Source organism: Symphalangus syndactylus, chromosome 1 (genome assembly GCF_028878055.3).
Source record: "Symphalangus syndactylus isolate Jambi chromosome 1, NHGRI_mSymSyn1-v2.1_pri, whole genome shotgun sequence".
In the NCBI taxonomy this organism is placed as follows: Eukaryota; Metazoa; Chordata; class Mammalia; order Primates; family Hylobatidae; genus Symphalangus; species Symphalangus syndactylus.
The window spans coordinates 121,873,523-121,901,491 of NC_072423.2; the positions used below are offsets into that span (position 1 = coordinate 121,873,523).

General features: G+C 39.2%; 1 protein-coding gene across 14 annotated transcripts in view; it reads right to left on the reverse strand.

Annotated features, from left to right (window-relative positions):
- The window catches only part of WDR48 (WD repeat domain 48), a 44,157-nt gene that overhangs the window by 3,344 nt on the left and 12,844 nt on the right, over window positions 1–27,969 (reverse strand). For 4 of the 14 annotated variants that reach the window (XR_010114147.1, XM_055282018.2, XM_063611559.1 and 1 more), the window contains exons 3-18: window positions 26,646–26,724; window positions 25,904–25,986; window positions 25,659–25,788; window positions 23,661–23,749; window positions 22,762–22,863; window positions 17,992–18,216; window positions 15,740–15,814; window positions 14,716–14,818; window positions 13,465–13,562; window positions 9,016–9,123; window positions 8,542–8,638; window positions 7,665–7,760; window positions 5,085–5,190; window positions 4,000–4,087; window positions 3,301–3,336; window positions 1,626–1,702 (exon numbers count right to left, since the gene is read on the reverse strand). Coding sequence is in view for 10 of the 14 variants with exons in the window: in XM_055282018.2 (XP_055137993.2) it covers window positions 1,626–1,702; window positions 3,301–3,336; window positions 4,000–4,087; window positions 5,085–5,190; window positions 7,665–7,760; window positions 8,542–8,638; window positions 9,016–9,123; window positions 13,465–13,562; window positions 14,716–14,818; window positions 15,740–15,814; window positions 17,992–18,216; window positions 22,762–22,863; window positions 23,661–23,749; window positions 25,659–25,788; window positions 25,904–25,986; window positions 26,646–26,724 (1,592 nt within the window). In the remaining 4 variants the exon portion in view is untranslated. Of the gene's footprint in view, window positions 1–1,625; window positions 1,703–3,300; window positions 3,337–3,999; window positions 4,088–5,084; window positions 5,191–7,664; window positions 7,761–8,541; window positions 8,639–9,015; window positions 9,124–13,464; window positions 13,563–14,715; window positions 14,819–15,739; window positions 15,815–17,991; window positions 18,217–22,761; window positions 22,864–23,660; window positions 23,750–25,463; window positions 25,578–25,658; window positions 25,789–25,903; window positions 25,987–26,645; window positions 26,725–27,969 lie in introns of all 14 variants that reach the window. The other 10 variants (XR_010114146.1, XM_055282008.2, XM_063611552.1 and 7 more) reach the window with 5 other exon arrangements.

The window sequence follows — 27,969 nt, forward strand, 5'->3', positions numbered from 1 at the left end:
TATTGCCTTGAATACTTTCCCAGAACCTGGGCAAACTAAATAATTCCGGAAAGGCAGGCAGCTCCCAGTGCTTACCAGGGTCCGACACTCTTAGTGCTCAATTTTCCCTGGGCTCTCCTCCCCACTGCCATGCCTTCAACTAGCACCTGTGAGCAGAGAATGCCTGAGTCTAGACCTTGAGTCTCAACCTTCTGTTCTAAACCACAAACCCAACAGCTGGTTGGGTATCTTCAGTTGGATGTCCTACAGGCACCTCAAACTCTATGTCCCAAACTAGACTCATCAACACCCTACTTCTGTATCTCTGATAACAGTCAATAACTATTACACCAAAAAACTAAGGCTTACGCTCTGAACATCATTTGAACTTCAGTTGTTAAATCTATCTGAAGTGATGTCTAGGACTCACTTTAAAATAACTGTGTGTGTGTGTGTGTGTGTGCGCGTGTGTGTAGAGAGGTGGGTGCGAGGGCAGGTAGAGGTATAGGTGAAGCAAAATGTTTAGCAAGGTATTGATAATTACTGAAGCTATCTGATGGGACGATGAGGGCTCACTAGCTTCTTTCTATGTAAGTTTGGAAATCTCTATAACAAAAAGGTTTAAAAATTTTTTTATTTTATTTGCTAGAATATACATATTGTTCATAGTTTAGCATCCCATTACTACACTACTAAAATTCTTCTCTTGGGTCTCCCTGGACCATATCCCACACTGACTCAAAAGTTTCTGGTGTTTTAGTCACTGCACGCTCTATGGCTTGGCATTCAAATCCAACATCAACAAAACCTTTAACTGCTTTTCCAATTTACCTCCTAATATCCCCCTGCTGCCCCTCCATCCCATGCTGCAGGTGCATGGGTCCTCAAGTTACTTTCCACTATCTTATGCATGCTCCCTCTTCCACATCCCTGATCACACTGTGTCCTGGACTTGGAATATCTATCTTTTGAAGTTCTACCAATCATTACATGTCCAACTCAAATTCCATGTCCTTCAAGAAGCCTTTCTGGGAAGCTCCAGCTAAAAGCTCATTTATTTCTCTCACTCTCATTATTCCTTAAGTATCCATAAAAGCAACTATTATATACAGGTTGGGTCCTAAACTGGGAATTAAGGCAACAGACAAAATATGTGTTTTATCATTTTTTTCTTAGATACAGGGTCTCTCTCTGTTGCCCAAGCTGGAGTGCAGTAGCATGATCTTTGCTCACTGCAGCCTCAAACTTCTGATGATCCTCCTGCGTTAGCCTCCTAGCTAGCTTGGACTACAAGCGTGTGCTCCCATGCCCAGCTAATTTTTTTACTTAAATCTTTTGTAGAGACAGGGGGTCTCACTACGTTGCTCAGGCTGGTCTCAAACTCCTGGCCTCAATTAATCCTCCCACCTCACCCTCCCAAAGTGTTGGGATTATGGGTGTGAGCCACTGTACCTGGCCTTATTTATTTTCGAACACCTGTAGTCGGCCAAAGTTGGTACCTGGTAAGTGGTTTAATTGTATAAACTTTGAATATTATAAAATCAGCCTTAGATCTGGTATTTGCTTCCTTTGCTATAAAAGCAATTATAAGGAAAAGGAATTCTCTCTAGTAGTTAATTAGATCAAGAAACCATATATTTACTTACTTTTTTAAGGTTTTTGCTCCTGAAGATGCATGAGGTTGGAGGTAGAAAGGAATTTTGTTGAATTTGGGCATATTTTTCTGAAACAGTAAAAGTTAAAAAGGTATAATAGTTTCTATTAGTTGATAAATGAAAATAATGTTAACAGGAAAACATGACTTGCAAGTAATAGTTATCTTACAATTAAAAGTGACTTTCTATGAAATGTATAGTAAGCTATCAAATTACCTAAGTCAGCCTTCGAGAAAATTCATCAGAAAAATATATGTAACATTAGAGGTAATATGAAATTGTAGCATGGCTCTTCTTAGATAACAGTACAAGGTATTAAAGGGAAACAAACTTTAATTTTTTAAGCCATATAAACCAAAATCTCAATTCTACATTAAAATATTGGAGCTGATACCTAAAGGCCCAAACAAAAACTTAAGTGTCTTGAGAGAAACCCACAGCTTTCACCTTTGAGCAAAGCCACACATTCTGTGCTGGTGAGGCCCATCATCCAACTGAAAAGGCCAATCAAAGTCCTCCCATTTTCTTTCCCTCTGACATCAGAGTGAGGTCTGAGGTGTTAAGAAAGAGTGGAAACTTCAGCCAAGAACCCAGATGTCTACCATGAAGTAAACCACATTCTTAGATGAAGGATAAAATTACGTGGTCATCTTTTCTCAGGGTATTAATTCCCTCCGAGCCTCCATGTCACATCCTGTCTGGATGTCTCCTCTCAAGAATAAGCCACAGGGCTAAAGTCAGCAATGCATCCCAGGTGAGTTTCACACTCAGAGAAATTAGTGGTTTATGGGGTGCTCGGGCATAGAGAAGACCATGGAATATCCATCAGGTGTCACATTGGCTTTAAGTCTTAGAGGTGTATGCGGGACAGAAAATAAAGTTTCTGAAGGTTCTAAAGATTAAATTCCTTTTCATATGGCTTTAGAAAGATACAAAATAGATCAACAGTACATAAGAGAGGTCTAGAAACAGACCTATGTGTATACAGAAATTTAGTACATGATAAACATAGCATCCCAGATTAGTAGAAAAAGGACAGATTTTCAATAAATTGTGCTAGCACACTAGCTGTCCCTTTGGAAAAAGTCAGAATCCTACTTCATACCAAACAGAAGACTAAATTCTAATAGATTAGAGAGCTAGACATAATTATCATAAAAGAACTAGAAGAGAATATAGGAGAATATTTTTGTTACTTTGGAGTAGGAAATATCTAAACAAGACATGAAACTAAGAGCCATCAAGGATCAATTTGATTATATAAAAAGTAAAACTTTTCACCTGGCAAAAGGAACAAAGTGAAAATTTAATTGAGAGACACAGATAACAGTTAAAGGGTTAATATTCAATATAAAGAACCACCCCACAAATCAGTAAGAAAAATGACCCAATAGAAAAATGGGTAAAGAATACAAACAGGTAATTCACAGATGAAAAACAAATGGCCAATATGAGAAGATGCTTAACCTCACTATTAATTTGTTTTTAATCCACATAAAAATAATGAGCTACTATTTGCCTATTTTTTAGCAAAGATTAAAAGTATCCAGTGTTGGTGCAGGTGTGGGGAAATGGGCACTCATACACTGTTGGTGAGAATGTAAACTAGTACAGCCTTTGTGGAGGGCAATTTGGAAGTATCTATCAAAATTTAAAATGTGCATACCCTTGGATCCAGCAATTCCACTTCTAGGAATTTATCCTAAAAAGTACACAAAGATATATGTACAAGGATGTTCACTGCAGCACTGTTTGTAATAGAAAACACTGGAAACAACCTAAATGTCCATTAATAGGAGATTGATTAAATAAATTATGGTACATTTATACAGTAGAATCTTACACAGTCATTAAAAAGGAATGATTCACATGTACAGACATGAAAAGATATCCAGGATACATTTTTTTAGGTGAAAAAAAAGTTGCAGAACAGTATGTGTAAGAGATTTTGTGCAATATAAAATGAACTGTAGACACATCTATGTACACAAATAATATATGCTTGTATGCAAAGAAAAACGTACCGAAGGCTATGCATTAATTTATTAATAGCTGTTACCTCTGGGAGGAAGGATAAGGAGTGAATGGGCAAGAATGAATGCTTGGGGAAGAGATGAGAGCTTCATTCATTTATTATTTTATTGAATAAGCATATATTATTTTTATAATTAAAAACCAACAAAGCTAGATATATAAATAATTATCAGTACTATTTCTGCAACTTTGGAACTGCAAGGAAGCAGATGGGGATTCCACTTCGGAGTCTAGCTTTTATTAAGGTTTAAGATTATAATGTCTAAAGCAGTTCTTAATTTCATAAGTTGCAAAAAAATAAAAGAGCAAAGTGGGAGTGGAGGATACTTACATCCACAGTGATGTCAATTACCCATTGTGGCACTGTCTCATTAAGAAGCATAGACTCAGTCTCACCCCCGGAATCTCGGCAGAGCAGCCTAAACATAATCCATCAAGTAGTAAGTAACCCAACAAGCACAGATGTCAAAATCACTGTCAACAAATATTAGCGGGAGGAACCCTCACGGTTTTCATGTAGGATAACCACCACTTGACAGCTGAGGAAATAAAGTACAGCCTGGGAAGAATGACTCACTCAGCTAAAAGGGAAAGCAGGCCCTAAAATCAGGCCCCCAAATTCCAAAGCCAAGCATACACTACAGCTGCTTCTCAGAGTCCTTGGGTGATGATAGGAAACCTGGGTGCAAGCAAAGAACTCAGTAAAGGTCCCCAGCTAGTGCCACAGTGCATGGCAGAGACTTTCACATGCAGTGGAAGTCAGAATATTTCTGGTAACCACTCAGGAAACTATCAGAAAGATAGATAATCCTGCACTCAAGAATAAGACAAGCATGTCTTATTCTTTCTTTCTTCTGGCACCTATAGACTAGTAAGCTCTCCCCCGGCTCTACCAGGACCTTGCTGGCAACCTGGAGGTGAACCGGTCCAGCCCTTCCCTGAAGGGCCCCACACATAACTGTCTGGCACCCCAGGCACTGTCAGCGTCAGCCTCAACAGTTCCCAGGAGCAGCCCAGTTCATCTTGGCTGGACCAGCCTAAGGAAAGTAATGTAATGTACTCTGAAGCTCTTCTGTGGGCAGGGAATTCTAGTGGTATCATCTGTTGCTTGACCCTTGCAGTCACACGGACAAAGTGAAGGAAAGTGAGAATTTCCTACAGAAACCAATAGAGAAGCTGCTTCGAGGCAAAGTATCCTACCTCATTCTAACACTAGAGTTTCTCCTCCCAATTAGAATGTGGTCTGACAGCAGCAGACATTTCACTATCTCATGGACATGGGATGCTTCCAATCCCTGGCATCCCTAGAATTTAATAATAAACTATTTCTAATATCGAAATATTGAGTTTGAGTCGACATTTCTTAGCAAATGGGATACCTTCTCAGGCAGAACCTCTGGTCTTTCTTACCCATACCTGAACAGTGTGCGACCTCCAGCTTCACCAAAGATCACGGGTGTGTGTGGGGGCACTTGAAAATATCCATTTCCTTTCTGCACTCGGTTCTCCTGCTCCCCATTTACTAGGAAAAGATGCAGGTGGTGTTAATATCAGAGTTAGTGCTAAAAACACAGATTCTAAACATTTTACTCCCACAAGCTTCAAACACTGCAAGATTAAATTCAAATGTCCTCTAAGTCCACCAGAGTTAGAAATAAAGGTTAAAAACAAGTTAAATTTCTGAAAATAAGAAACACAGCAACTTATGGTATATTTCATGGAAAAAATGACTATATTTTAGAGGATTTTAATAAAAGAGATTAATGTCTGAGATTCAGAACAAAAACATAACCAGCTACTTCAGCCACAAGGAAGTCTAGGACAGCCTGTATATAAACGATGATCTAGGGTTTTTTTTGTTTTTGTTTTTGTAGAACACCAAGCTCAGAAAAATTTCTCGAGGAAAAAAAAAATTACATTTAATGGCAGCCATAACTAATGACAGAAGCATTTGTGAAAAAATCCTCAAGGAGTCCACAATTTTGCTTTTATTGTTCTCTGCAGATTTCCTTTCCACTGTTGTTTTTCTTTGAGACAGGGTCTCATTCTTTTGCCCAGGCTGGAGTGCAGTGGCGTGATCACAGATCATTGCAGCCCCAACCTCCCCTGGCTCAAGTGATCCTCCCACCTCAGCCTCCTGAGTAGCTGGAACACACCACCACACCTGGCTAATTGTTTACATTTCTTGTAGGGACAGGGTCTTGCTATATTGCCCAGCATGGTTTCAAACTCCTGGGTTCAAGGCTGCTCGGCAGAGCAGCCTAAACATAAGCCATCAAGTAATAAATAACCCAACAAGCACAGACGTCAAAATCACTGTCAACAAATATTAGAGGCCTCCCAAAGCACTGGGATTACAGGTGTGAGCCACCACGCCTAGCTCCATTCTGCTTTCTTCATAAACTTTTGACCCAGCACAGGTGACACCAACTCAAGTGCCAATTTATTCATGACACTTTCCTCATCAAACTGGAAGCATCTGACCCCCTGAAATCCCATAGCATTTGTGGAACCTCTCTCCTAGCACCCGACACTTCTGTCTCAGAATGCTTTCTATAAGTAACTCTCTGCCATACCAGAACATCAGCTCCTGAAGGACAGGGACCATACCCATGTGTCTTTAGTACCCCCACCTGAAACTTGGTAAGGGCCCCTGAATAGTAAAGCTGCTCACCAAGCACCATCTGAACAACTCCAGAGTGTCCACTGAGTATGCTGCAGGTGCTGTGGTCTGAGCTCTGGATGAGGAGGTAGCTATACCCTGCCCTGCCTTTCCCACGCAGTCTGATGTTAAGGATGACATGATTTCTGGTGATGTCTTCCTTATACTCCTCACTCAAAGCCTAGATCCAAAGGGTGCATGACTATACCACTGTTTTGATAACTTAATCCTTATTGCTTATTTGGGTCCCCGAGAGTATCCCATCTAACTGGAAATGATTTGCCCACAGCAACATAGCTGTTAAGCAGCAGAGTCCACCCCAGAACCTAGCTTTCTTCACCCTCTGTGGAAAGATTTTTCCATCAGTTTCTTTGGCTCAAAGTCCACTGTACAATTCTGATAGGGATCAAAGTGTGTCAGGTGATGTGAAAGAAAAGCCACCATGGGTGGGGCAACAGCACCCTCTCTCTGACAGGAACATCAGAAGACTGGTTTTCAAGGAAGGATGTCATCCTCATGTGAGAGATTTAAATTCCACATATCATTATGGGTGAATCTGACAGCCAGAACAAAGTCCCTGGCAGGAGGTACTCGCCATTGTTGCTCACTCCTGGTGGCCAGCAAAGAATCTTCAGCAGAGTAAGCCTCAGTCAATGGGACTCAATGATTCCTCAACCAGCTGTAGGTTACACATGAGGATGTGAAATTCTGAGTTCTTGTTTCCCCTTCCTTTGATCAAACTGAGCCAAATGCATACATTCAAAACATGTTCTCCTCTGCTGCTCAGGGAATGTTAGTGACACTGCCTATGGCACACACACGTTTCAGATGTCCTCAGTGACATTAATTCTTTACACATGCTTGAGCATATGCCCTGTCACTTCTGAGTTGGAATTTGAATTTTTTTTTTTGAAACAGAGTCAAAATCAGGTAGGCCACGAGACTAGGAAATACCAACATTTCAGCCCAACATGAAGAGTGACTATGCAATGACAAACCTGGCTTTCTGATGCAGCTAACTACCTAGCTTTGGAAATAAGTCTGCTAAGGTGCCTCATTTTAAGACAAAAGTCATCTGAATATAAATACAGGGTATTTCATTTATTTTGAGCAGTCTCACTAAAAGCCGTATTATAAGGTGGTCTGCTCTTTTGGAATCTTAGTCTCAGTTAAGACTGGATGGATGTTCCTACTTTGAGATGTGGAAGAGAGGACAATAAATTGAGCACACCACAAATATTTTAGCTAACGGTTTAAGTAAGTACCTTTTAGCAAGTACCTTTTAAGTAAGTACCTCTAACTTTTTATGCAACTATCTGAATATAAAAACTAACCATGGTTTACTTCATTTTCCTCTTCATCCACTGGATTCACATGTGTTCTAGGCCAATATTCCAGGAGTGCTTGGAGTAAAAGTCCTCCTAAATTCACTGCAAAAAAGTTAATTAAAAAGAGATAAAATGAAAAAGTGAGTTAACTGGCTTTAACCTAAAAATAGAATAAAAATTGTAAGTTTGTACATATTCTGATGTTAAATTCTTAACCCAATCCCAATGATGTCTAAAATCAAGACTTTAGTCATTTTGCCGATTCTGCTAAAATTTTACCTTAGAATGTTTAAAGCAATGATGCTATGGAGCAAAGAGATATTCTACTTGGTTGTTCAGATATAGCTATTATTTAAGAACAAAAATGAGAATCAGATTCTTTTTTTTTTTTTTTTTTTGAGATGGAGTCTCGCTCTGTCACCCAGGCTGGAGTGCAGTGGCGCGATCTTGGCTCATTGCAGGCTCCACCTCCCAGGTTCACACCATTCTCCTGCCTCAGCCTCCTGAGTAGCTGGGATTACAGGCACCTGCCACCACGCCTGGCTAATTTTTTGTATTTTTAGTAGAGACGGAGTTTCACTGTGTTAGCCAGGATGGTCTCGATCCCCTGACCTCATGATCCACCCACCTCGGCCTCCCAAAGTGCTGAGATTACAGGTGTGAGCCACTGCGCCCAGCCGAGAATCAGATTCTTTAAAGGGCTATTTCCATATGAAATTACTAAAATGATTTGTATACATTAGGTATTTGTACATACCACATTTTTAGGACATAGTCAACAAAATATAGAGAACTTTTACAAAGATAAGTACTTAGCAAAAAACAGCTCATATTCATCTTCTCTTTAGAAGGGAGGAAAAAAATGAAGGACACTTAGACTCACATTTTGGATCTGATCCATCAGGGCTGCTGAAACCAGCATCTTTTGCAGAAACCCAGGCAGCAAAACAATCACTTTCATCCAAAGTAATAGTTAACATCTATCAAAAGAAAAAACTTGGTGGCATTCCATTTGAATATATTCTCCAAACAAGTCTCTAAACCTTCATTTATTTGTACTATTTGACTGAAGTGCTAAGTCATAAATTCAGGAACCAAAATGTATTTTGTGTGATTCAATGCAACGACACAATTTAGTTTCCTGGGATACCAAAGGCATTTTGTAACTTCTTAATTTTTTTCTTTTTTAATATAAATTTTTTAATTTTTTTTTATTCCGTTTTGCATTTTAAGTTTTAACACAAATTTTTTTTCTTTCACACCTAAAAACACAGGACTCTGTAACTAATAGTAATTATAAGCTATAATGAAAATCCTCAATTATCCCAAATTATACAAGTATCAATTGCTAACTTACCCCTGTTTTTAAGTCTACTGAGAACCAATTTGGCACATACACCATTTTAAACCTTTTCTTAATTTCATCTTCAAAATCCACTTTGCCCAGATCTTCAACTTTACATGCCTACACATCAAAAGAAAGTATAATGATCAATATTAAGTGAATTCACTTGATTCTGACTTTGCTATTCAAAATTTTACATATTTTCATATGTGTCTAAGTGAAACAGTCTAAAATACATTTCAAAAAGAATGTGGTCCTTTTTTAAAATAACAATCTGCTGCTATAAAAAATTTAAATTAAAAAAGCACAAAATATTATTTGGGAAGAAACTGTATTTAATTGTGCTGATACTGATATAATATACCACCTCATCTTAACAGCAACGTGGCTCTTTCGAGGGTCCCAGTTGTTGGCCATCTTATCAAAGGGGGACTGCTTATTTTCCCACATCCCATTGCTCCTTGATGCTACATGGAGACCATTACTCTACCATCTCCATGTAAAAACTTATTTCTCTGAGGCCCATGTCATTTAGTAGCAGTAAACTGTACACCGTTCCTTCACTGCCATCTAGCAACCTGCCACTCTCCCTCATTTACTGGAGACTTGAGCCCTGGGCTCACCGTCTTGCAGTCCATCTCAATTAGATCTCTCTTCTACCTTTGACCTTGCCACCTTCCCCATTACCCTCAGCACATGACTCTGATTCCTTTTTCTCAAAACAAAGAGAAACCTTGACAGAATCCCCTTAACTTTATCATTCTCCCTGGTGCAAGGAAAATGGTGTCCCTTCTGACTGTGATCCGGTCCCCCTCACCTCTTGCTTCTTGGGATGACCTTGTATTGTCATCTACCCATGAATGTCTCTACTGGCTTCTCCCCAGGAGCAATGAAATATGCTCAAATTTCTTACATCTGAAAAATACCCAAATATCCCAACAAAGCCAAACAAAATCAAAAGCTTCCTTTGGCCCTCTGACTCCTACATCTTCTCCAGTTTCTGCCTCTTCCTGCCTACCCCTCCAATCAAATTTCTTCAAAGATTATCCAGTCAAATTTTCTGTTTCTTCACCTTCAAATCACTACTCAACTCACTCTACCTGGCTTTTGCCCTTAAGACTCTACCCAGAGGCCACCCTCTTTATTTAAATCCATGTGCATGTTACAGTCACATCTTAAATCAACTCACAGCAGGTTAATGTCACTAACCACAAGCTCCTTCCTGAAACACTCAATTAGTTCTTGAGCTGCCATCGGCTCTTCGTTTTCTTACTCCCCTGCAACTTTTTAAAATTGTATACTATTGTGGCTTCCTCTTTTCCCAACATCCCTGAAAGACTGATGACTTAAGTTTCTTCTCAGTCTACATATGTCCCTTGGAAACTCTGACATTTCCTATGACATCAATTGTAATCCACAAGCTGATGACTGCTGAGCCTTTATCTCCAGCCCAGTTCTTTAACTGTGCATGAGACTGTACAGCTGTCTGTCCACCAAACACCTCTATTCAGATATCCCACAGAAACTCAAATTCAACATCTTTCTCAGCATGTCCTTTTCTCCTGATAACCTGTTTTTCAGCTTACATTCCCTACATCACTTCCATTCACCAAACTGGACAATCAAGAAACCTGGGACTCATTCTTGCTTTTTCCTTTCCTCATACTCCTTTCATTAAAGTATCACTCCTGTGGCCAGGCACGGTTGCTCATGCCGGTAATCTCAGCACTGTGGGAGGCCAAGGCGGGCGGATCACCAGGCCAGGAGATCGAGACCATCCTGGCCAACATGGAGAAACCCCGTCTCTACTAAAAATACAAAAATTAGCCCGATGTGGTGGTGCATGTCTGTGATCCCAGCTACTTGGGAGGCTGAGGCAAGAGAATCGCTTGAACCAGGGAGTCGGAGGTTGCAGTGAGCCGAGGTCGCGCCACTGCACTCCAGCCTGGGCGACAGAATGAGACTCCGTATCAAAAAAAAAAAAAAAGCATCACTCTTGTTCACAGGCCTAAATATTTTCCTAATCATTCTATTTTTTCCATCCCCCTTGCTCCCACCCTAGTCTAGACAAATAATCACCTTTCACCTGCATTAGTGCAACAGCCTCCTATTATGTACCAGACACTGTGCTTCTCGACATCACCAATAATAGGCACCCCCAACATTTTAGGAATGAAGAAACCATTTTAGAGATGTTCCCTAGCATATTCCGTAGATCACCTGGTGAGTATTTGGCACAGCCAAGGTTAGAATGTAGCTCTGTCCAACCCCCAAGCCAATGTTCCTAAAAAATTCCTGACTGTCCCACACTGTTTAGCCAAGTCTATTACACCAGATCATTTGATATCAAAACTTCAAGGTCTAGATATGGGAAGCTGCTAGGTACACAGAAATGCCAATCATGATGTATGCTGGCCCCATCTAAGTAGAAGGACCTCCCATTCAGACAGCAGGACTCTACTCAGGCCTCAGTTAACTAGACCAACAGTGGGCAACAGACCCATATACAGAAAACTGATAAGTCAACTCTCAAAGAGTAGCTGGCCTGATCAGATTCTCTTGGGTATTCTGGAGACAATTAGGTCCTGGGCAGCATGAGGTGAAGTCCAGCCATAAGACAGAGTTAGGGACACATTTGTGGTACAGTATCAAAGTGAAGAATCAACAATTTCTGCTGATGAGTTCCTTAGGGCTGTTCTGGATCCTGCCAGTCCCCAAGAGAACCCTCTCCGAAATCAATGTGCATTTCTACCCCCACCCCCAACAGGCATCTCTCTATTGTAGAGAAAAACTAATCAGATTTTTGAAGCTTGCTGCAACTAAACTTTCTACTCAAAGAACTAAAGCCTCTCATTCTGAAGCAATGCTCACCAAACAACTGTTTCATAATGGATTTCCCACACAGATGTCCCACAGGGAGGAAAAATGGTAGTCAAGCCAAGGTTTCTGTTCAGTGACAGTCCCTTTTTCCTAGCAAGAAACTTGCCTGTCTTATTCTTTAGATCATTAAGTGAATCTCTCTTCTTTATAACCAGGAGCTTAACCAAAATACCAGCTCTTTTCAATTCTTCCTTTATAATAAGCTCAACATCCGTCTCGTCCTTTATTTTTATTTAATTTATTTAACCTTTCCTATGGTGCTCATGTCTCTTCCTTTAAATCTCCAATCATGATGTCTTCCAGCTTTCAGTTTCCCATTACATACACTAACAACTACTGCCCTCAACATGAGATTTTCCTGCTCTAAAATTATCTAAGGTTCTTCTAGGAGTACAAAAGAAAGGCCAACTTTGGGTCCTGCAGCTTAAGGCTCTTTGGGAAATGACCTAAATGTCACTTTTCAACCTTACACCCGTTACTTCCTTATATTTACTCTGGTCTCCAAATAAACAAAACTGCTCACCGTACCCCAAATAAGCACATACCATCCTTCTTCTGTGCCTCTGCCATTCATTTCCTTTTCCTGAAATGCTCTTCCTCCTACCCCCATTATGCATCTACTGGAAACCTTTAAGTCCTTGTTCAAATGATTTCTCCACCACGAAGCTCTCCTGACTTCCCTCATCCATAAGCTATCCTGAAATCTGTTCCTTCTTTATCTATAAGGTTTTCCCATTCCACTTGTCCCTCCTACCAAAGGGGATCAAGGTAAAGACTTTTTCATCATTTATTACCCTCAAGCATGGTTCTTTGCACATGACAGTCATTCGATTTAGGAAGTATCTGTTGAACAAATGAACAAGTATACCAACAACACTGAGAGAGAGACTGGTCAGAATGATAAAAGTAGACTAACTTTTTAATCTGCCTACAAATGCTTCACTGCTATTTGGAATGTGATTGAATAGCTTCAGGCATTTCAACTGTCCCAGAGGGAGTTACTGTAACATGACCCAGAGTTGTAACTAATGCTCATAGTGATGTCTATAAATCCTAAGAAACAGCCAACGTTATTGTGTGCACTCCAGTGTGTCTCATCTAGGGTGATTTTACATCATTCTTCCTCCCTCCAAACATCTGGCAACGTGTGGAGACACTTGTGGTTGCCACACCTGGGGGGGAGGGAGGGGTACTACTGGCAACTAGTGGGTGGAGGCTAGAGATGTTCTAAACATCCTACAATGCATAGAATAGCCCCCTACCTGCACTCCCCTCCTCCAAATAATTATCTGGCTTAAGATGTCAACAGTGACAAGGATGAGACTTTTAAGATAAGGCAGCATATAAGATTGTCTGCAATACACTAACCAGAGAAAATGATTCCATTTAAACAGTTTATTTACTTAAAAAGATGAACCATGATCTTATCTAATATTCATATAAGAAAGTATATACCACCCCATAAACTATTACTGCAATTACATCTTAATTTATATTTATTATCTTATCACATACAAAAAATAAAAAATAAAGGGGGTACACAATCTAACAACCTGTATTTAGCCCAAAAAAAATACTCACCTTTAATACATCCCAATATGCCACATTATTATTGGTATCTTTGGTTAATATATGTCTCTTATCATTAAGAATGTGGCACTGAATAATACTAGCACCCCCTAATGGGAAAAAAAAAACACAATTGGTAAAACAATCCTTCCACATTTAAATTCATGGTGTGGTAACAATTGTTAACTGGTATGTAACAGGAACATAAACTGTACTAGCTGCCAGAAAGGAAAAGGCAACAAAAGACTATATAATTATATCTAAAGCAATTCAAGTCCCATAAATTATTTATGTCCATTTATAAACATTCAAAGAAAAACTGTCTGATTTTAATAATACATTGTGGATTAAAGGGCTCTTCATGTCAAGGGGGTACTAGTGGAAAATTGTTGAGAGACAACAGCTTTATACACTGGAAAAAGTCAAAATGATGACAGGAAATCTCTGTATTAGTCTCATTTTGCATTAACTTTTGCTTCCCATCTTTTGCTTCCTGAATGAATATTCTAAAGGTTTAACAGCATGAACAAATGAATGTGCCATACAAAATTCTAATCCCAAACTCTGACATTAAACATATGCTGCTTTTTGCCATAATCAGCAGCAGCATGTAGAATTTGAGGATCATATCTGTCCTTTTCTGCCTCATACCTAAGTACAATATTAAATCCTATGTATTTTATGAAGTGGTTACTGGCTTTATCATGGCTATTCTGATGTTAGGCAAATAAACTGACTCAAGAGAGTCCACTTTAAAAGTCACTAACAGCATTTTTTAAAATAACTTTTTCTGGCTGGGCGTGGTGGCTCATGCCCATAATCCCAGGGAGGCTAAGGTAGGCAGATCATTTGAGGTCAGGAGTTCGAGACCAGCCTGGCCAACAAGATGAAACCCCATCTCTACTAAAAATATAAAAAGTAGCTGGGTGTGATAGCTCACACCTGTAATTCCAGCTGCTCGGGAGGATGAGGCAAGATAATGGCTTGAACCCGGGAGGCAGGGGTTGCAGTGAGCCAAGATCCCTTCACTGCAGTCCAGCCTGGGTGACAGAGCAAGACTCCATCTCAAAAAAACAAAACAAAACAAAAAAGCAAGGAAACAAAACAAAAAAACCTTTTCCTTATATTAAAAATAAACCAATGTATTATCTTTTGTTTACATCAGAATTATATTTAAAGAAAGGTCATTGTCTTGATTTTCGTCAATCTCTAAGTAACTATCGCTAACTTCAATAAAGGGTACAGTACCTTCCATTTTCTTACCTTTAATAACCTGGTCAGGTTGTGTACAAAGAGGTGTTATAGGATTTGTACAGTCATTGTCATAATCTCCAGAGGCTCTAAAATTATGAATTCCTTTCAAAGTCTAAAATAACAAAATTTGTTACTTGATCATTTTATGCTCTACAAGCTTTGCCAGCCTGTTTAAAGTGGCAAGAAAAATCAAGTCAAAAAACAAACAAGAAAACCTCAACAACCACTACATCAACCGAAAAATATTTGGTCACAATGCAATTATCTATCATCGTTTAAAAAGAAACAAATTTTAAGAAGGGAATATTGTCTTTGGGAGAGAAAACTATGCATGAAAGCAGGAGTGCTCTTCCAGGTAAAATTATATTGGTCATAAGTTGGCATGATGAAATTAACACAAGATATATACAACATTTAAAAAATAAGTACACAGAAAGAACACTTGACCTGCATGTCAACAGGAATAAATGCAAACACTTTCTCTTTTGTTACCTACAGATAGTCTGGTAAGCAAGAAAACTTATCTTTTTAAATTAAGATTTAAGAATTAACAGTGCACTTTGGATGACTTCTGTTTATCCTCTATCTCTATCCCTGTTCTTCATGCTGAGGAAAAAGAAAACTAATTTGAAAGCACAATTTTCTGCTTTCTCTTATGTTTAAACAAATTTGAATCCTGGTGAGTTTCCCCGCCTTGTTGGTACTTGGGCTGCCTATCTTCAAATGTAGCTTCATGAGGTCAGAAGATGTACTAAGACTTACTGGTTTTATCAGGCAACAGTGTCTATTCTAAGGACATGGAACATGTATCTTGGCTCCGGACAAAGAAGTCAGAATAGTCATTTTGACTATTATCTTAATTTTAGTATGAACTTTAGGATTCTACCTACATTCACAGGGCTTTCAGGTTTTTGCCCCTGCCCAAAAGCATGCTAGAGTTAGGGCCACACTGTGCATTTGCAACTGGTGTCTATGGGTCTGTGATAACAAAATACATGTTTACAAACCTTTGCCAGGTTAATAGCTCACTTACCCATTTATTTACTGTAGACTTAGTTGTTGCAACCCAAATTGCAGGAGGAGGATCAGCTGATCTATCAAGCTCCATCTGAAAACAAAGCACAAAAATATTGCTTTGTGGAATGTCAACTCTTCTGAACTGCCAGCACTAGACACGTTATTAGTATCAACTCCTTCATTCAACAATTGTGTGTGACTATACCTGGGCATGTGTGAAAAACTAACGATGCACAGAAAAATGAGAGAGTCTTTTTCTTTGCTAAATAAATTCATAGCCCTATAAAAGTGTAATGGGGTAATTTCTCACCTAAAACAGTGGCTAATAATTTTAAGTGTGGTCAGTTTGAGGGACTTGAATGGATACAGTCAAAAGGATAGACTTTCCATAATTTTCTCTTCTTGTTACTCCAGTTTTTATGTTTCTTTAGTAACAAGGAAATAAATTTCTTTTTACTTTGAAAATGTCTGAAGTAAAAAACATCCTAACAACATAGTAAAAGTGAAAATAACCCTCGCCTAAGGACGAGACACCTGGGAATAGCTTACTGTATATTCTTCTGTATGTAAAATACTGCACATATAAGAATATGTTTATGTGCATGTATATATTACACAAGCGGAATCACTCTACATTCATCCACTATTCTTTCCACATCAGGAAACTGCAGGTTTGCAGTGGTGGGAACAGGGCAGGACTCCTAGCTAGCAGCAATCCTCCTCAGTTCAAGACGATATTCCTTATAACATATAATTATGTTTGTGCCAAGTTCTTTCAGTCTTTTCCCCACAGCCAACATTCTGGCAAGAGATCCAGGCAGCTGCAGAACTCATAATGCAGAGTGTCTCCTCCAAGCTTGTCTCCCCATCACATCAGCCTGCTGCCTGCACACATGTTGTATATGTATGATTATTAATTCAGCTCTGACTCCTTGCTTCTCTAAAGGATTACTGGTTCGGTCCATTAGGATATGCCATCTATTTTAAAGAACTGTACTTGGCCAGTTTTGTCTGAATTCTTAGACTGCAGACATCCTCCCAACCGTTGCATTTGACCTCCATTCCTCTTTTCAGCCCTTCCTCCTACACAACAGTCTGAGGTTTCAGATGTCACTTAGTTTCGTAGAGAATGGGTATCTGCAGTTCTGTTTCTCATTTTCCTTTTAGGTGATTTCTGAGAAAAAGGAGTAGTAGTATTTTTCTGCCTCCATTTTAAAACTCGGAAACTTCCGGCCAGGTGTGGTGGCTCACACCTGTAATCCCAGCACTTTGGGAGGCCGAGGTGGGTGGATCACCAGGTCAGGAGATAGATACCATTCTGGCTAACATGGTGAAACTCCATCTCTACTAAAAAAACAAACAAAAAAATTAGCTGGGCATGGTGGTGGGCGCCTGTAGTCCCAGCTACTCGGGAGGCTGAGGCAGGAGAATGGCATTAACCTGGGAGGCAGAGCTTGCAGTGAGCTGAGATCACGCCACTGCACTCCAGCCTGGGCAACAGAGCGAGACTCCGTCTCAAAAGGAAAAAAAATTTTTGGAAACTTCCTCATTGTTGTTTTAATGTGAAATTCTGTGACTATCGGTGAGGTTGAACATGTTGACTGGCCATTTTTCAGTCTAGGCTTCACTTTCAGCAGGTGTCCATATGGATGGCCTCCAAAGACTTCCTCAAGAATCCTTTGACCCACATGGCAGATCCTGATGGTCAGGGCTGCTCTGAGGCAGTAGTGGTTTAGAGTATGAAGCAGCCTGCTCCCTCTTCTTTCAGGAGAGTACTCTTCCACTTCCTTACTCCTGAGACCATGGACACATTTCCTGACCTTCCTCTGCTTTGTCATCTGCTCACAGATAACCTTAACTCCTCATATTTCTCTTCCTAAGGACTGCTCAGGAAAGCCAGGCAAGCTCAGGAGCAAGTATGAGACAATTTCACTACAATTCATCAGTGGGAGAGCCATGCATCACTGATGTACCAAGAAGTCACACTTTCTTCTACAGGCGACTTATAAAACTGTTAAAAAAAAAAAAAAAGCAAAACACAAAAGTGCCCTAGAACTGACCCAGAGTATCTCATACTGACACTCTTCCATCCAGACAGATGCCTACTCTTCCTTATCCTGTTGAGTTCTGCTCATGATGGAATATCTTTTTTACAAACCTTCCCCCCAACCCCGCAGTTGAGTCATGTTTTAATATAGCTTTTGCTCTGTTTGGCTAACACATGTAACAACCTTAATTATAAAACTAAAATATTAACATATGACATACCTTGAGAACTGGTGCTTTTTCTTCACAAATTAGCACCCGAATGTCAGGGTTTCTTAGGTCTGTACAATAAATCTTCCTGTCTCTTCCACCAGAATACACATGTGTGAAGGCATCATTGACTTGCAGCGCCCAAACACCTTCATCATGGACTCGGTATGTTGCTATACATCTCTGCTGGCCAAGGGACCAAAGGCGAATTGTCCCATCAGAACTGCCTGAAAGGCACTGCAAACAAAGAAAGGTAAAGTTAGAACTTGCCACAAAGTTCCTGCTTTCTTGTGCTTTGCACTTGACTTCTCCCGAGTCCACACTGTCAAACACACAACTCTAATAACCTGTGTTTCTGCCTCTGATAAAGGCTTGACAACCATGTACCACAGGCTAAAGTGACCAAATTCACGTAATTTTGGGAAAATTACTTATTTTTCCCAAATATGTAATTAGGGTAGTTTTGTTGATCAATTCACTAATCTGTAAGTAAAAGTTTCTTTTCTCCTCATCTCTTTTTCCTAAATAAGTAGTTATGGTTGTTTTGTTGATCAATTCACTCATGTAAATACGCTAGGCTGTTGGTGGTAATTTTACATTTAGTCTATAGTTGCCAATAAGGAAAATGGATAGAAGAGAAACTAGATGAATGATACCTATTAATTATGCTTAGAGATACTCCAGCAGGAGAAATCTCTGAGCAGAACTGCCTTTGTACTCTCTACCTGGCCACTTGTTGATTTCTGGTCAATCCTGTAGACAAGCCCTATTCGCATTATCTACTCCCAAGGGAGACAGAATTTGAAAGCAGTGGAAACGAAGGTAGCAGTCTGCACTAGGCCCATGGGTCTCAAAGTGTGGTCCCAGCAGCATCAGCGTCCCCTGGGAACTTGTTAAAATCTAAATTATTTGGTCTCATTCAGAGCTAACAAGGCAGAAACTCTGTTGGAACCCAGCAATTGGTGCTTTAACAGGCTCTCCAGGTGATTCTGATGTTCACTATGTTTGACAAACACTGCACTAGGCCAGCAAGCCTTTTGAAGCCCTGGGTTACACCTCTGTCTCATGGCTCTGGATTCCTGATGAGGCCAGGTCTCTTGGACTCTACTGACGGGAGTCAGAAACAAAATCTAGTCTCAGGCTTACCATTCACTCTTTGTGTTGGACACTTTCCATATGAGCCTCAAGTGAGTTAACATTGGCAATTCTGACAATTTCTGATGGCTCAAGAGAGTCAACTACATAGAAGCTGCTGGCACACAAATTAGGGCTGAGCACACTGTGAGTGTGCTCAGGCGGAAAAAGACTGAATTAGACACCCTGCATCCACACTCAGCATGTTACTGTGGTGACTTGCAGAAGAGTATAAAAACTTGATTTCCTTAGGAAAAAGAATGGCCCGGAGGAAAAAGCAATTGCTGGTGCTGGAGTATGAAGTTAAGTAAGTAAAGAGCTTCAAAGAAGGAAAGACAGTTGTGGGCTTGGAGATTTGGAAGTTGCCCAAATACATGAGGCCTTCAGGAATAAAAATTTACTGGCCTGCCCCATGACTTTAAGGGCCCTTGAGAACTCTAAGCATGTTTAATTAAATGAACACATACTGGGAAACTCCCCCACAAGATGCCAGGAGCATCAGTAGTTTAATAATCTATTCCAGCTAGTTTACAAGGGAACCAAAAAACTAACCAATAAAGCAACCATCAGGAGCAAAGTTAAAGCAAATCTGCAACATATGTGAGTGAGAAATGTGGCAATCTGATGGTGTAGGGGCCAAGGAGGGGCTCCCCATTCCAGGAAGAGGTGTTATTCTGAGGTGGCAAAGCTTTTAGTAAAGCTTTGATCTCTCAGATCCTAGACTATGCATCTACAGAGTAAGATTTGACAATTTAAAGAGGATAAGGAAAGTAAGATATGATGGGTTAGAAGTCCTCGTGGCCTGGGGCAACTTGTAACAGGAAAGGATAAGTCCCAAACTAAGGGTGCACAGTTGGAAGCAGATAAGGAAACACAGTTGTATCAACCCCGATATAGAACGCCAAGTAATCTCTGATGGTAATCAGTATTCTAAGACTACAGAAAAGCAGGTCCCCCAACAAAGCAACCACTTTAAAAGTATTATGTTGGCCAACTTCTTTGCAGCATTTGGTAGTATGATTAAAGGATGTCCTGTTTTACAGGAATTCTAGTGCCTGAGATCTTGTAGGAGCTAGAGGAGTCATCAAAACATTTCCACTGCCTCCATCCTTCCACTAGAAAAACATAGATAAACATGAAGATGTTCATTATGAGGTAACTCCTGGGACTAGGACAGAATGTCCTTCAATGATTCTGCTAAATCAGATGCAGTGGAATAGAGTCTGTAGCCCTAATCAGGTGCTCTTTGTTTCTGCCAATGAAGATAGGAAGTACTAGTGTACTGAGGCCAAGTTGCTGCTGACCAACAGGAGTGTTCCCAGGATGGTCACTAACACACAATCTCAAGTGCCAACAGAGATCAGCCAAGTGGACGAGGTAAGTTGGGGCAATAAGTGGCCTGATGCTCTGAGACCCTCAGACCCATAAGCTAGGATCAGCAGACTTATATTACCAAAAGAACCCTGTGAGTGATATACAAGGACATGACTGACTCAAATCAAGATGGCAGGTTGTCCCAGCTCCTCAAGCAATGAATTGCCTAAGTAAAAGGAATAAAAAGATAGGTGGCTCTGCCCAATAATGTTAGCACCAATCAAAGCGACTGCAATGCTGATCTCTTTACAGGCAGAACTCCCTCAGGGAGAACCTCAAATAAATTTGGTAAATAAGAATCTTATTCTACAACAAAAGAATCAGGCAACAGGCAGATATTCATGGGATTCGTTTGCCTATAAGATATGTATCTTACTGCCAGTTCCTGACGTACAAAGCCACCAGATACCCTATATTACAAGCTCACAGGGCAATTTAGCAGGATGCAATATAAACTTTGGCCCAGTAACTGATAACCACCTCTTCCATATTACAAGAATTCAAGAATTTGTAAGTAGAAGTTTCTTTTTTCCTCATCTCATTTTTCCAAATAATTATAGTTTTTTGTTGGTCAATTCATTAATCAGTAAGTTTCTTTTTTTCTCATCTCTTTTTCCCAAATAAGCAGTTATTATAGTTTCTTTGTTGATCAATTCACTAATGTAAATATGCTTGGTTGTTGGTGATAATTTTATATTTAGTCCATAGTTGCCAATAAGGAAAATGGATGGAAGAGAAACTAGATGAAGAATGATACCCATCAAGTTTGCACTCTGAGACTAACAGGCAGTTTTTAAAGTAGAACCACAATATTTCTTCTGCTTACAATGACTGTAGCTGACTTCAGATGAAGTGAATTTCTAACTGTACACGTGATACTTATATCATCTTTTACAGAAGCACATTCATAATTGCATAGATAGGAAACAAGAGATGGAGCAGACAGGTAGAGCTTTAGAAGGTCTGCTAGGCCCATAGCCCCCTTCTGGAAACCATGGAGATGATATGATCCTACCCAATCCTGGCAAAGCTAACTGAAGAGACACGGGCAACCATCTCAAGTGCAGCCTTGCAGCTACACTGCAAAACAGTGAGGGGCTGACTGCACTGGGCTTCTTACACTCACGTGAAAATGAGGCTACAAAGGAACTTGAGAGCTCTAGGAAATGCCCTGGCTTACAGTTAAGAAAACACTTATTATTAACACATATATATATATATACATATACACACACTCTCACCAACTATATAAACTATATATTATGATTCTCACTTTGCAGATAAGCAAATTAAGGACTAAAGTGAAATCCTATCCTCAAGGTCACACAGTACCACATCTCCAAATACCTCCATAGATATCTTTAAGTCTTTCTTCTCCTGGTTCTGAAAAATGATTTCCTTCCTTAGACTAGTTTCCAAACTTTCTGTTCATTTCTGGAGGCGATGGCTTCTCTGATTCATGCCTAAAGCAATTTCTTAGACATGAAATTTTAGCAATTTCATGTCTAAAGTCTTAATTTCCACAGGAAAAGAAACTGATGGTGTTTCTCACCTCGTCATCTTTCTACTTGCCCTTTTCTAACCCTATCACAATCAATTCCAGTTATCTCTGACTTATCACTGCATTCTGAAAAAAAATGGCTGAGGGAGTCAAGGGTACATGGTAGACGTATGTCATACCCATAAAATGATGCTCAGTTTTTGTTTTTTATTATCTACATTGATGAAAAAGTATTTTCCATTGCTACAGAACAGAATTGTGATTTATAATTCACAAATTATGTGGCCAACAGAGCTAATGTATAACATTACCAAAATGTTTTTCTTTGAAATGTTCACTGTGGGCATTATGTTAGAAAACTAAATTTATCAACTATATGTACATAGTCAACTGACAAAATGTGCCCCTAAGTCAGACCCACTGTGAGCAAACTTTCCACTTAATACACTGGCAAAAAGGATTTGATATCAAAGCTTCCTTTTGCTTTACACAGGTAACATTTTTAGTTATTTTAGCCTCTATGCACCATAAATGCATATACTCATCTGCATTAGAATTATTCTAAGGAAATTCTTTGTTTTGTTAAAAGTGATGCAAATAGAATAGTTTTTAAATGTAGCTTATATGTGCAATTTAGTATTTTAAAATTTTTTAATTAGACCACAATTTATAATAAGTGTGGCTTTTGGTTCAAATCAACCTATGCAATAGTATACAAAGTGCGGAAATTTCTAACAAGGTTATTAGGTAAACACTCAAATGAAACTGCATACTTGCGTGCCATCTCTGTTTAATAGCAATGCCTTCACATTATCCGTGTGCCCTTTAAGCTTCATTAGTTTTGCACATGTTCTTGGATCCCACACCCTTAACACCTGTGAATTTTAATAAGAGTTTTACACAAACTAAATATATCAATATCAAATTTAAATAACAGACAACTCTCATAAGTCAAATGATAACCATTAAATTCTGAGAAGGCAATACTGCTTCTGCCAATGGACAGGAGCAGTAAGCCTCCCAGCCTCCCAACCTCAGGGAATTTGGCCTTTCAAACATCAAAAATGCACAGCCTCTTTATCTTGTCACTATACACACAACAGTTATAGTTGTACTCTTATTTATTCAAATAAAACCTTTTGTTTAGCACCCACTAGGCAAAACCACTGTCTATATATTTAATAATTACACAGATTAAATTATTTTGGTTTCTTTATTTTCTAATGTTCAAAACACCCTTTAAGCTCCCCCGACTGGGGCACAGTGGCTCTCATGCCTGTAATCTCAGCACTCTGGGAGGCTGAGGCAGGTGAATTGCTTGCACTAAGGAGTTGGAGGGGCAACATGGCGAAACCCTGTCTCTATCAAAAATATACAAAAATTAGTCAGATGGGACAAGGAGTGGCCTGATGCATGTGATGGTGTGTGCCTGGGGTCCCAGCTACTCAGGAGATTGATGTGGAAGGATCGCTACAGCCTCAGCAGTCAAGGCTGCAGTGAGCCAGGATCATGATGCCACTGCACCCCAGCCTGGGTGACAGAGTGAGACCTAGCCTCTAAATAAATAAATATAAAGAAGCTAATCGTAAAATATCTGCTTAAAAAATAGACAAGGTATGTGAAAAATAATTTTTTTTTTTTTTAAATAAAGAAGAAATAAGCTCCTCCTTACCTTTTCAGTGGACCCTGATACAATGATTGTTCCCAGTTGATTCATGGCCAGGCTATAAATGGAATCTTTGTTTCCACTTAAAGAAGAAGCTATTGAGGATAAATGGAGCTAAATGTTAACGAGATCATCAGCTGTTTAGTAACTAGTCAGCAAAAACTGCAAGTTTAATTATTCAATTTAGAAAATCATCTTTATAAGTCCTCTAAGGAAAAGAAATCTACCTATAATGGAGATAATTCTAAACAGTATTATTATCAAAATTTATATATTTTCTGGATTTGAATATACACAAATGCTCAATATCTGATAAACTGCAGTGCCACTGAAAAGCTATCCGCTTAAATGACATGTTTAAAGCTATTCATGTGCCATAAATATGAAAAAAATGTTCAATTTCAGTATTTTTCAAACACCAATCATACCAAAAACACTGTTTCATACACCAAGACAAAAAACAAGGTAATACTTGATTCTAAAAAGAAAACAGTACAGTGGAACTCTCATATATTACTTATGTGAAGATAAATTGGTACAACCTTTCAGGAAAGAATTCAGACTATAGCAAAAATCATGTTCATACTCTCAGTATCACTGAAGTGAAAAAAGATGCATATGAAACTGTCCATATAGTATGATCCCAATTTTACAAACAAACATATTAAAAAGTTGAGTAAATGAGTTAATACATGTAGTGTTTAGAAAAATGTCTACTTGTAGCAAGTACTCAATAGATGTTAGCCATTATTAGTGTTATTTTTATTATTATGTATTAAAAAAAAGTGTGATATCCTCTCTAAATAACTCTAAGCAGGATATATCTATAGCAGAATCTGTATCCACTAAGCCTGGGCCCTGACCTTGTGACAACCTGCTTTTTTTTTTTTGCTTTGTTCCCTCCCATTAGTGTCTCTCTGAGGCAGGCCTTACAGCCAGACTTAAAACCTAATGATGTATCATGACAGCCCCAATAGGGACCAGCTGATGAATCAGAGATAATGTACAGGTGAAAAATCAAGAACAAGGGAAACAGAATGTTGAGACCTTCACATATTTCCTGGCAAAAAAGGCAAAACAACAATCAAGAGATTATAAACACAAGTCTCCCAACTTGCCCTTCTTGGCACATACTAGGCTATATTAGCAAAACCGTATTGTCTATGTCAATGTGAACACTCCACAGAGTCGTTATAAAATGGACCTATAATGTAGGGATCCAGAGAGCGCAGGCCCATGTCTTCAGTGTAGACTTTCCAGGTCAGGCCTAGCCAAAAATGTGCTTCTAACAGTCCCTTCTGAAACCTGGCCTAGAGGACTCTAGTAGATTGGGCCAAGCATGAAGCTCAATTTCAAATCTAGACTTGTATGAGCCTGACTTGGTAGTCTGAGATCTCTTAGCTGATGAAGCATCCATGCTGTGAACATCTCTGGATTGCCTCTAGAAGCACTCTACTGTCCTGGCTCTTCTGGAATTGCCTTGATTCCTCATGGTTGCTCTAAAAGGCAGAAAATTGGATAAACTGGCATTGGAAACCTTTTCTTTCTTTCTCTTGGGTATTTTTCATCTTGGCTATTAATTCAAAAGCTCTTAACACTTTAAAAAGTCAGAAAACCGCCTACTTTGTCAGATAATCACCACCTCCTTCAATAATACCTGCTGAGTGTAAGGATTTGGACCAGGGAATGCTGTGGGAGACACGAAGTAGTAAGACAGTCTCCTCTACCCTGCAGGGAGTTACATTTTAGCTACGGAGCTAAGACATGCACACGTACAAAAAATAACCAGGTTACACCTGGAGAAGTTACCATTTTTAGACTGCAGTGAGGAACTAGCTCCTTGTTGTTCAATCATACTCTTGGGGGCTAGAACGCTGTAGGTAGAAGCACTCTCAAAATATGAACCACTCTCTCGATGCAAACCTATCAAAAATGTTTTATAAACCATTCTTTATTTATGTTAACTTGGATCACTTTCAAAGAAGTTTCTTTTAAACACCTTACTTGTGACAGTGTTATTTGAGGCAGTCAATGCTGTTAGAGTATTCACATCCCAAAGGAATATTTGTCTGTCCAACCCAGCTGATGCTACTAGTTCTTTATCCTTGGCATATGCTAAGGCCTTTACGTAATCCTGTAATAGAACAGACATACTATGATCTATTCTGTAGATCAGTAATAAAACGAGCCACACAAAGTACTGAGATCCCAATATTACACTAAAGACACTGAGAACTGTATTGTTTTACCTTATGTGTCCTTAATGTTGACATGCAAAATCCCTTATGTGCATTCCATACTTTTACTGTCGTGTCAGAAGAAGCAGATATTACTAGAAGAAGCAAAGAATTAACAAACTCCTTAGTAGTATGACTTACAACTTTGAAAACATATCTTACAACAATGTAACATTATTTCAAACTAACATGTTCTCTCACACACACACAAACATATCTAAAAGCTCTTTCTGGAACCTATTGTATATTGCTTCAATTTTTTTAAATCTCAAGACACATGTTCAAAGAAAAAAATACATTTTTAAAACAAGCAGTGCAAACATTTTTAATTGTTCCAGTTGAAGGCTCAACTAATGTGATTGAGAAAAATTCCTGTAACTCAGACTGCAAAACCAAGGAATGGATCTCACCAAAATAAGAACAAAAAGAGGTATTAATAAGGCTAAAGGAAGAATACATATAGTATGAGTCTATATACAGTTCAAATGAAGGCAAAACTACCCTTTGGTGTTCAGAAGACAGAAGAGCAGTTACCTTGGGGCAAGTGGGAATAACTGAAAGGGTGGCAAAGGGTGGCACAAGGGGGCTTCTAGTAATATTCTGTTTCTTGATTTGGGTATTCACTTTCTAAAACTGTGCTGAACTGCAATCTCGAAGTGTGTGTACTTTTCTGTATGTATGTTTCAATAAAAAAGCTTATATAAAAAAAGAAAAATATATCAGAAGCCCAATAATAATCCAAAGAAATACTTACATGTTTTCCCATTACAACAGAGTACAATGTCATTTACCCAATCAGTGTGGTGTTCCATAGATGCTATATACGGATCTTGCTGAAATTAAAAGAAAAATCCTGAGTTTATATGAGAGAATGAAATATATTACAAATGACAGATATGGTTAAATTCTTCAATTAATGTGACACACTGCTCTAGGCATTAAAACTAACACCTGAATTCTGAGTAGAATCTCACCAAATAGGTGATGCTTCCAGATAACAGATGTAAACAGTTTTGTTTCAGGACAGTTTTACTGAAAGCTTAGGTTTCCAGGATAAATACTTCATTTTTTTTTTTTTTGCCTTGTGAAAGTGAAGGCAACAAGCTCTGGACTAGGCACTGTGTGTGACATAAAACCCTTTAAAAAGGGTTCACTAGAAAGGACAGGACTTGTAGGAATCTGCAAGCCGTGGGGATTTGAATGAGTGGTGGTGAAGGCTCAACAGCAGACAGCAGGGGCAGCAATGAGTCTGATCAGTGCGGTAAGGAGCCTGGTCTGAATGCAGAGGGAGATAAACACTTCTGCTTTCAGCTTCCCACTGTTGGATTCACCCTCTGAATTAAATGTTTTCCTCATGGTACCCACAGGCCTTCAGAGATGAAATGAAACCCAATGGCTGAGAAAGGACAACCTGTGTCACCATTTCAATTAGGTAATTCGAGATTCTACTTCTCTTACCTGGCTTAATAACCAGGAGAGGCCTTTTAAAGAACAGTATTTAGTTACATCCTACACCTAAAACAGGCAAGTTTGAGACACTTTATGGGCAAACAGAACAGCTCTGTACGAGTCTGTTTGACAAATAATACTATTCAATCCTGTCATAAATGGAAGACCAGAAAAAAGATGTTTGGGGCAAGACAGGCAGATTTCCAGATCCTTCAGGTTAGTTCTTGTGGGTGTTTTTCTTAATTTGTTTGAAATACTGTGAATTCTCAGAAAGGAGACATTCCAATTCAACTATAAGTACCAAAAAGCATTTCAAAGCCAAACATAGTTTTCTTACTTTTCATGCTTTTGACATTTGGCCACCACTGCTTCCATTGGCTAAAGAATTCAAAGCCTGCCAGACTGAAGTTATAGGCGCATAAAGTAGTGGTTCTTTTTCTGAACTGAATATCAGACTTGTAAAACTTGCTAAAAAGACACAAACTTTTAAAAATACAAGGTCTAGTACTAGGGTTTTCAAGTTGGGCTGGGTACTAATTCTCTGTCACTTCCTAGCCACTTAACCATGGGGTTTCTCTGAGCCCATTTTCCCATCTATGAAAACGGATCTGGCCAGGCGCGGTGGCTCA